The 9943-nt window shown below is 49.6% G+C and overlaps 1 protein-coding gene across 1 annotated transcript; it reads right to left on the reverse strand.

Moving 5' to 3' along the window:
- Nucleotides 1-8934: 8934 nt before the first annotated feature.
- Nucleotides 8935-9327, reverse strand: Kcne1 (potassium voltage-gated channel subfamily E regulatory subunit 1). Its single transcript, XM_028756269.1, has one exon. The coding sequence runs from the start codon at nt 9322-9324 to the stop codon at nt 8935-8937; it is 390 nt and encodes a 129-aa protein (XP_028612102.1). The 5' UTR covers nt 9325-9327.
- Between the last annotated feature and the right edge of the window lie 616 nt (nt 9328-9943).

Consider the following 9943-nt stretch of genomic DNA (forward strand, 5'->3'; position numbering starts at 1 on the left):
TGTGTGGTGTGTGGTGTGTGGTGTGTGGTGTGTGGTGTGTGATGTGTGGTGTGTGGTGTGTGATGTGTGGATGTGTACATGTGTGTAGTGTGAAGGCCAGGGATCAGTGTAGTCTGTCTTCCTGGATCGATGCCCACTTTATTTCCTCAGGTTTCTCATTGGTTGGTGTCAGTGTACTTTTCAGCATACTTTATTGTGTTCTGTCACCCACCACCCTTTTAACCTTTATTCCACCCACCTAATGCCCTCCAGCCCCCAACACCAGGTAGGAGAGAAAGAAGGTCAGAGGGGAAAGGGGCAGAGGCCTCCTCAGCCAACTTCCTGCTGACCATGGTCATCAGGTTCCTTGGGGCAAGTCAGGGTATCCAGCAATAGCAAGTGTAGCAGCAAGAATCAGCAGCAGCAGAAAGAGCAGCAGCTGCCACAAACCTCCAGGCGCTTGCATTTACACCCCTCAAGAGTCCCCCAGAATTAAGCTATCTGTAGCTGCCAAAAATCACGCCCCTCCTAGAGCATGAGACAATCACAGTCACCTGCTGTGAAGCAGCCTCTTATCCTACACCTGCGATAAAAACAAAAACATGTACACATGGCATAGCTGGGTTTTTAAAGAAACCAAGATTCTCACTACAGCTTGAACTGGCACCCATTGTTTCAGATGGGCGTTTGGCACATCCCAAGGATCTACCAGCTTCTGCCCCTCAGTGTGGTTATAGGTACATGGGTGTGTGACCGTAATGGCCCAGAGTTAAGGAAGAAGAGTCAAAGAAGCTTCAACCCTGAATTCCTCAGACAGGAGGACTGCAGGAGCTGGCTACCGCCTCCCTCCCAACCTGGTGACCTAAAGCTGGCTCTGCCACCATCAATCTTCATAAGAGTGTGTCACCCTGACAGTTACCAGGCTTCACTCCTTGTCTGACCTTATACGGTTCCCCCAACACACACCCTACAGACCCTAAGGACGCAGATGAAGCATCCATCAACACCCTACCCTGGCCAGTGGTGCACAGACACACAAACCTTGCCCCAGAGACCCTGGCCACCTCTCTGAGGACACAAATGCCCCTTTCTCACCTGCCCCCTTAATAAACAAACCAGTTCTCTGTCCCCAGGTGTGGGGAAAATTTAAGAAGGCCGCCACAGCGGCGCAAGCCCCGGAGGGGCTTCCGCCGCAGTGGTGGGTCCCACATTAGGGAAGAAGATCCTATGGTTCCAGCGGCCTGAGGGCCTTTGCAGCAGCAGGCCCCAGTAACACGAGGAAGTCCTTGGTTCCAAAAAGATTTATTGTCATGGCGGATAATAGATAGATCTAGGCGTACCCCCAAAAACTCAGGGCAGTCCCGAGTTATATAGGGAGGGAGAAAAGGGGGAGGATTGGGGGAGGATCTGGGGGAGGCATGTTTAATTTGCTCTGCCCTCTGGCCTTCATTAGTATGTAAATCCCTAGGGCCTGAGGCCTATAGCCTGGCCTATGTGACTCTATGGAGATCTATGTGACTGCTTTTCAGGATCCTGGATGATGGGAGGGACCGAACTCCTGCCGGTTCTCACGCAGAATTCCACGGAGAATCTCGGGGTTCTAGGTACCTGCTCAACCATGACCCAGGATACCCTTATGCAGTCCCATACCCAGGTGTGTTCTTTTTGATCCTGCACTGATCCCATGTGCCCGGTTAAGTTTTCCTCCCTCCAGTCCAGCTCGGTGTCAAGATTATAGAAGGCTGGCAGTATGGAGTCCTCCAGCATTGAGTCCTGGGGCAGTGCAGGCAACAGTAACTCTCACCTGGCTCTTGTGTGGATACGTGACCATGCAGTCGGATAGCAAGATGGTAGTGGATTCTTTGAAGGCTGGGCACGCTCTTCTCTGTGACCCGGCAAGGCAGCCCTTAGAACTCACCAGGAGGAGTCCGGTGTTCATGTAGCTTTAGTCACCTTTGCACAAACTGGCAGCCACCAAGATACTCTAGCAGGAAGTGAATAAACACCACAGTGCATTCTGGGGATAGAGCACTATCCAGCTTCAGAAGGGAAGGAAAGAGGGAGGGAGTTTTCAAGCTATCAAAAGACGAAGGAAACTTAAAGCAGCTGCTGACTGAAAGAAGTCAACCCAGAAAAGACAAAGTGGTGTGTGATTCTGACATAGTGGGAAAGACAGAAAGGGGGTGTGGTGACAGGGAGGGGTGATCAGGAGGCAGAGCACAGAGCACCAGAGGGCGGAGAAGTGACTCTGGAATGTAACCTCAGACACATGCCTAAGACTATAAGACGCACAATACCAAACATGATTTGAATAATACTTTATTCAATAATACTTCAAATCATAATACTCTTAGGATTTGAATCTGAAAGGTCCCCCAGAGGCTTATCATTTGAATGTTCACTCCACAGTTGAGGATTCGGGCCTAGCTAGCTGGAATAGGTGACAGTAGGTGGCCCTTTGAAGGTTACCCAGGTCCCAGGTTTCATTGGTTCTTTTTCCTGGTCTCTGGTGCTGTGAAGAGCCTCTACCACATTCCTGCTTCCTTGCCTGCCACACATGAAGAGTGACATGTTTGGAAAGCATGAGTTTAGGAAGGAGCTGGGGAGACAGCTTAGTCAGCAGCGTGTCTGCCTTATAAATGTGAGGATATAATTCCAATCCCACGACCATGTAAAAATGCACAGTGGCATGCACTTAAATTTTCAGCACTGTCAAGACTTGAGTGGCTGAAAGGAAAGCTCAGGTCACCCTGAGCCAGACAGCTGTGGAGCCCTTTCTATAGGCAGAGCACCAATGGTCCCCTGTGGAGCTGTGAGGTCCTTAGGCCTGGGCAGGAGGTTGTCTTCCTAGGACTTGGAAGAAGGATGGCGTCATGCCTGCAATGGGAAAAGGCTGAGGTTCCAGCACAAAGGAGCCTCCAAAACTTTCCCAGAAAACTGAGTCACAACGTCAAGGTCCCTGCATGGAGGAGTTGTCTCAAATCACACCTGGAGAAGGTGTCTCTCTTTCTGGACAGAAGATGCCATCTCCCAAGCACTGTTGGGTTCATCAGAATGTCAGCTCAGGGCTCTGTGCTTAGAGAAATATCCTCAGGGGCTGGAGAGATGGGTCAGTGTCTAAGAGCACTGACTGCTCTTCCAGAGGTCCTGAGTTCAATTCCAAGCAACCACATCCTGGCTCACAACCATCTGCAATGGGGTCTGATGCCCTCTTCTGGTGTGTGTGAAGACAGTAATGGTGATCACGTTAAATAAATCTTTTTTAAGAAAGAAAGAGAGAAATATCCTCAAAGTTGCCACCAGGGGGCAGCCACATCCAGAAGTCCAATGTACCTGTAGAAATCCAATATTTTTGGAAATCTGTGTTTCGAGGCCACTAGATTCCTGGCCTCTAGTAGACGTGGGGACCACTGTTTTTGCAGTGTCCCTTTCACACTTAGACCCATTTTATGCATCCGGTGGCTGCACATGCAAGAAGGAACCAACCCTGTCCCTCCACACAGAGCTTGTGCACTTTGGCTGGGTCGTCATGCCCTCTGGGCTTTTGCTTATCTCCTTTAGCCTGACTTAGTGTTATGTCGAATAGAGTCACCGACTGATGAGGACTCAAGATAGGCCTCCTGGCCTATAGTTTCAGGTGACGGGAATCTGGCCATTTTTTCAGCCTGTCAGCTGCTTGCTAACACTTGTTCAGACTGTTGAATTACAAAGGTGTCCTGAGGGGACCCACATCCAGGTTCCAGGGACAAGTTAAGGAGACTCCAGGAAGATGGATGCAGCTGGCAGTAGTTGTATTCAGGGAATCAAATCAGCCTCGGAAACACAAATACTGTAGGCCTCTCTCATTTGTGGTTCCTAGATTCTACAGAGATATGGGTGTGTACTTGAAGCAAACTGCAGAGCTGTCTGGGGACCAAGGGAGGGGAAAGCAGGGCATGGGGCAGGGTGCACACAAAGTACACGATAGAGCCGTGTGAACAAGTCCTTGGGAGTCAGTACTGTGTACGGTGACCATCCACCACCCAAAATATTATTCAAAGGGGCGAAGTGACGAGGGCATTCCTGGCAATTGCAACCTACCTCTTTGTGGCTTAATCTACTTTTTTGTTTGTTTTTCTCTAATTTTTTATTTTCCTATTTTTATAATAAATTATTTAATTTTATCATATTCTTTTCCATCCCTCAGTCCCTCCTAGATTCACTCCACCTCCCTACCCAACTAACTTTATGCTTTCTCTCTATCTCAAAAAAAAAGAGAGAGAACAGAAAAAAATCCCCAAATTCCAATCAGACAAAGCAACAAACAAATCAAAAAGTGCAAGCACACACACAAACACACACACATACACACACCACACTATACACACACCATACAACATATACATACTCTCACACATACACACACACCACACACACATATACACACACACTCACACCACACACATACACCACACATACACACACCACACACATATATACATACACTCATACCACACACATACACACACACACACACACACCAATAACACCATAATCGTGGTAGCAGTAATGATGCATAACCGTTAAATTAGTGCCAACACGTGAAGACTTCATAGCTTCTCTCAAAAAGGCCAGAATCCCACCACTGCCTTGCCTGTGTTCCCCACTGGCAGCAGATGCTTTAAGAAAGTGTCTGCCCCTTTAAGAAAGTGTCTGCCCCTTTAAGAAAGTGTCTGCCACTTTAAGAAAGTGTCTTGGTTTGGTTTCCATTGCTGTGATAAAGACCATAACCAAAAGCGATGTGGGAGGAAGGAGTTTATTTATCATACACGTCCCACTCACAGTTCATCACCAAGGGAAGCCAAGGCAGGCACTCAAGCAGGGAAGGGACCTGGAGGCGGGGACTGAAACAGAAGCCATCCAGGAACACTGCTTACTGGCCTGCTCTCCCTGGGTTCCTCAGCCTGTATCACGCTACTGCAGTGCCAGCCCTCGGTGGCACTGTCCACAGAGGGCTGGACCACCTACATTACTGTTAATCAAGAAAACACCCTGCAGACTTGTCTGAAGATCACTCTAGTGGGGGCAGTTTTCTCATCTGAGGCTCCTCTTCCCTTGGTTCTGTCAAGTTGATTAAAAAGACAAACCAGCACACAAGGAAAGGGGACTCCGTGGGTAAGCACTGTCCCCTTCTGAGGCTTGGTTTCCTCACTTTTGATCAGAGTGGCCATGATTCTCCCTCCTGACACAGCGTGCTAACATGCTGACTTAACTGTCCCATGATCCTTATTCCACAGATGCTGGGGCTGCCTTTGAAGCCCCTCAAGAGTGTCACAGTGGTGTGGATACTGCACCCCTGGGGCGTGGAGAGATAGCTTAACACAGCAGCTCTCGATCTTCCTAATGCTGTGACCCTTTAATATGGTTCCTCATGCTGTGGTAACACCCCCCCCCCAAACCATTATAAAATTATTTCCCTTGCTACTTCGAAACTGTGCTTTTGCTACTGTTATGAATCTAACATAAATATCTGTGTTGCCAATGGTCTTATGGAATCCCTATGAAAAGGTCGTTCATAACCCACGGGCTGAGAACAACTGGCTTAACTGTTAAGATCATGGACTTCTCAACAGGGGCCCTGAGTTCAGTTCCCAGCACCCACGTAATAGCTTAGAGCCATCCATAACTCCAGGAGATCTGACACCCACTCCTGGCCTCCACAGGCAGCAGGCTCATATGAAGAATAAACACGTGCAGGCAAGCAGTCATACCCATAAAGCAGCAAGAAATGAATATTGTTTTTTTTTAAAGAGAACACAAGATCATGTTTTAAAAGCTTTAACAAAAAAAAAATAGTAATACAGCAAAAAAACACAGTCCTAACAAAAATACCATAGAAAAAATAGGGACGAACCTATGAAGGGCTGAGGATGGACTCTGGCTTGACCCTACCCCTCCACGTATATGAGAGCAGATGTTAAAGTGTAATGGGCAGATGGCATTTTATGGCTCAGGTCATTTCTTACATCTTCCCCTGTGGCCTTTGAATTGAGAGGCCAAGACAAGAGGAGAAGATAAGAAGTCTGCAGTGGCCAGAGAGTGAGGCCCCAGTCTCCAAGGACAGAGCACTCCAAGACCTGGGGTCTCCCTGCCTTAAAAGGCACAGGAATTCCTGAGGAGAAAGCCAGCTGGCGATAGGAGGTCTGTATGCCAGGAATATCAAGGTCACCATGTCACAAGCTAGTCATGAGCACTCTCTCCAAACCCTCCCTCCAGTCTGGGCGACAGGCATCTGTCTGGAGCACAGCTTGGTTCACACAGGGGTCACGGATGCAGCAGCCACAGCTTGGTTCCTGGGGCTCATGACCTCTCGAGACTGCCAGGGAAGTGTCCTTGACCACCTCGGGGTGTGGAGAAGTCGGGCATTCATGGGAGTTCAAAGAATCCTGGGACCCAAATAACTCAAGGACAGTAGTAATTCAGAGGGTGATCCATGACAGGGTTCTGATGTAGAGATTCCTGCCTCCCATCCCCAACACACACACACACACACACACACACGCAGAGGAAATGAGCACTTGAATCAGACAGAGTCAAATGTGTCTACTGAGAACAGTCAGTGCTGTGGGTATTGCTTTTCATTAGATTGTGTTGTCTTTAAATCTTTATTATTGTTTTATATGTGTATGATGTGTCTGTGTGTCTGTGTCTGTGTGTACATACCGTGTATCATGTGGAGGAAGGAGGACAATTCTCTGTAATCTGTCTTCTCCTCCCAGATGGGTTCTGGGGATCAAACTCTGGTCACCTCTATGTGCCAGCCCTGTGTTCAGCTTTCCAAAACTGTGTCTCAGTGAGTGTTCCACACCCTCCAGGAGTGCCCAGCAGGTGAGCTTTCAAGGTATCAGGGATCGAAGGAGCCTTGTATCTTCAGGAGGCTGCCGGAGAAGGAGAAGGCTGGTACACTGGACAGTGATTCCCCATGCTCTCAGAGCCAGTGTCCTGAGGAACCTTTGTCTGCTGCAGAGTGTGGCTCTGATGCTCCACTCCCATAGTTCCCTCTGGCTGGGGGGAGAAGGAGGGGCAGCAGATACTGCATTAGCTGGCTAGACTGTTTTATCAAAGTCTCCCAAACAACAGGCGGGCATTGTCCCATGTTCTCAAAGCTGAAGTTTGAACCAAGGGCTTAGGAGGGCCTCATGTCCTTGAATGGTCACAGGAACAATTGTTCCTTTTTAGACTCCAGTGGCCATCTGTCCTCCGGTTTCCTCGGCTTTTGTCCTTGTCACTCCAGTCTCTGTCTCGGCATCTCATGGTGTTCTCCATGTGTGTCCCTCTTGGAAGGTCATGAGTCCTACTACATAGAGCAGGACCCACTTCAGTCGATCACTGAAACTCGATTTTCAAACAAGGCAACATTCACTAGGACTGGGGGTTGGAGCCTCAACGTGTCTTTTAGGGACATAATTCACCTGACAAGTCAAGCCTGACACCTCGAGGACGGTGCCACGCCCGCCCCACATGTTCCCAGTGTCCACATCCATACCTTCCCCTGGGCCCTGTGGGGTGGGCGGGTAGCCACTTTCCTTCAATGATAACTGCACACCTTGTTCATGGTCTCTATTCTGGAGGAGTTGTTTTTATTTCCTCCTCTGTCTCAGCCCTACAAGAAGCAATTTCTGTCCAGATTGAACTGTAAGGAGCATCGGGAGGGTGTGCACATGGGGGTGAGAGTAGTGTGTGGGGGAGTGTGTGTGGGCATGGGGGGAGTGTGTATGGGGGTGGGGGAGTATGGGGGAGGAGTAGGGGAGTATGTGGAGGGTAGGGGAGTGGAGGGGAGTTTGGAGAGTGTGTGTGGGTGGGAGAGTGTTGTGGGGTGGAGGGAATTTGGGGGTGAGTGTGGAAGGGGGAATGTGCTTGGGGTGGGGGAGTATGCATGGGGGTGAGGGTATTGGAAAAGGAATGCAGGAAAGGTGTGTAATAAGGGAAGAGTGGGAGACAGGAAGACAGAGGACAGTATCACAGCTGTGAACATGACAAGGACAGAGCTGACGCTGTTTAGATATTGATTCCGTGGCTTTAGCAGAGACCAAAATAAGCAGTAGCCCCAGGGACTGTGGGTGAATGGCTTTCTTATGAACCTGACAGGTGAGCAGTACAGGAAGGCCCTGCCTCCTCCATACCACCTGAGAGTGTGTCACTGCCTCTATCAAGGCTGCCTCAAATGTGTCAGTGTCATTAAGTGGGACAGGGAGGACCAAGAGCACAACTTTCCCAGGACAGGGAGGATGGAGAGCACACCATTCCCAGGACAGGGAGGACAGAAAGCATACTCTTCCTAGGATAGGGATGACAGAGAGCACATACTTCCCAGTACAGGGAGGATGGAGAGCACAACTTTCCCAGGACAGGGAAGACAGAGAGCACACCATTCCCAGGACAGGGAGGACGGAGAGCACAACTTTCCCAGGACAGGGAAGACAGAGAGCACACCATTCCCAGGACAGGGAGGACGGAGAGCACACCATTCCCAGGACGGGGAGGACGGAGAGCACACCATTCCCAGGACGGGGAGGACGGAGAGTACACCATTCCCAGGACAGGGAGGATGGAGAATATACCCTTCCCATTTTAAAACCTGCTTACAAACTGGACTCATCATGTTCCCGTCTCGCATCAGAATGTAGTCACATAACACGGCTAATGAGATTTGGGGAAACTCAGCTTGTATTCTCAGAAGCCACGTTGTCTGGGGCCGTGCTAGATTTACAGAGACAAGGGCAGGCGCTGCAGAATAAATTGATTGTCGACTATAGAGAGAATGCGATTTCAGAAAGCTGGTGTCATTAATTCACCCCTCACAATCTTTCACAAAAACTCAGTGGTACCCCTACAATAAAGACCATGGCAGGCATGTGACTAGAAAGATCAGCCTGCCACCTGTAGGGCTTGTCTATCCTTAACCAGCTATGGGACTCATGACAATGGCTTCAGTTCAGGCAGGTGTGCGGCAGGCTGTTCTACAGCCACCTGGTTTTCAATGACATAGCAAGCTCTGAAGCTCTCCAGGACGCGGGCCTGGAAGAAGGCCTTGCCTTTCTCCTGCCAGGCATCTGACTCGATGTACACGTTGAAGGGGTCATGGGAGTGCTCCAGCTTCTTGGATCGGATGTAACTCAGCATGATGCCCAGGGTGAAGAAGCCAAAGAAGCCCAGCACCATGAGAATATAGAGTGCCTCCAGCTTGCTGTCATCCCGGAGCTGAGACCTACGAGCCAGGCCCGACACGTTGCCGTCCTGTTCAGCTGTCTCCTGCCACAGCGAGGCCAGAAAGGGCAGAACAGTCGTGGAATTGGACAGGGTCATCCTGGGTATCAAGGTTTTCCCGATGCAGAGCAAAACTCCTGAAAGGAAAAATGCAACTTGGAATCAAGAAGCATGACTGGCTATCCCCACCCCATGCACACGGTTCTTTAGAGTCTTGGGTGACAGGCACGAGCAGACATCCTCCCATGGCATGGGCTGTCAGGAGTCTCACTGACCTGTCAATCAATTGGTAACTCGACCCCCTATATTTCTGCTCAGCAGTCCTCCCGCTGTCTATCAGGGAGCCACTGGGATGAGTTTCATCAATATATCTTACTTTACATTTCTCTTACCTCTTCCCATTATCACCGACTTTACGGCCCATTAATATTGCTGCTTGCATGTGCATTTCCTTACACTCAACCACCATCAAACACTCATTTCTCTCTCTGCCCACTCTCCCTACAGAAGAAAACTATGGTGGCCACTCCCTCCATAAACAAAGCAGATGGCCGGGCAAATCACTCAGTGTGTGAAAGTGCTGGTTAAACCTAGGCCTGACGACCTGAGTTCCATCCCTGCCACTCACATGATGGAGGGAGAGAACTGACTCCTCCAAACTGACCTTTGGCCTCCACATGTGTTCCCCCATCCCCAACGTACACATACATATGCACAA

The sequence above is a fragment of the Grammomys surdaster genome, unplaced genomic scaffold (assembly GCF_004785775.1).
Source record: "Grammomys surdaster isolate TR1022 unplaced genomic scaffold, NIH_TR_1.0 126118, whole genome shotgun sequence".
NCBI classification, from domain to species: domain Eukaryota; kingdom Metazoa; phylum Chordata; class Mammalia; order Rodentia; family Muridae; genus Grammomys; species Grammomys surdaster.

Coding starts and splice junctions, on each gene's coding strand:
- Kcne1 (XM_028756269.1), bottom strand. CDS start 9,324: ATGACCCTGTCCAATTCCACGACTGTTCTGCCCTTTCTGGCCTCGCTG.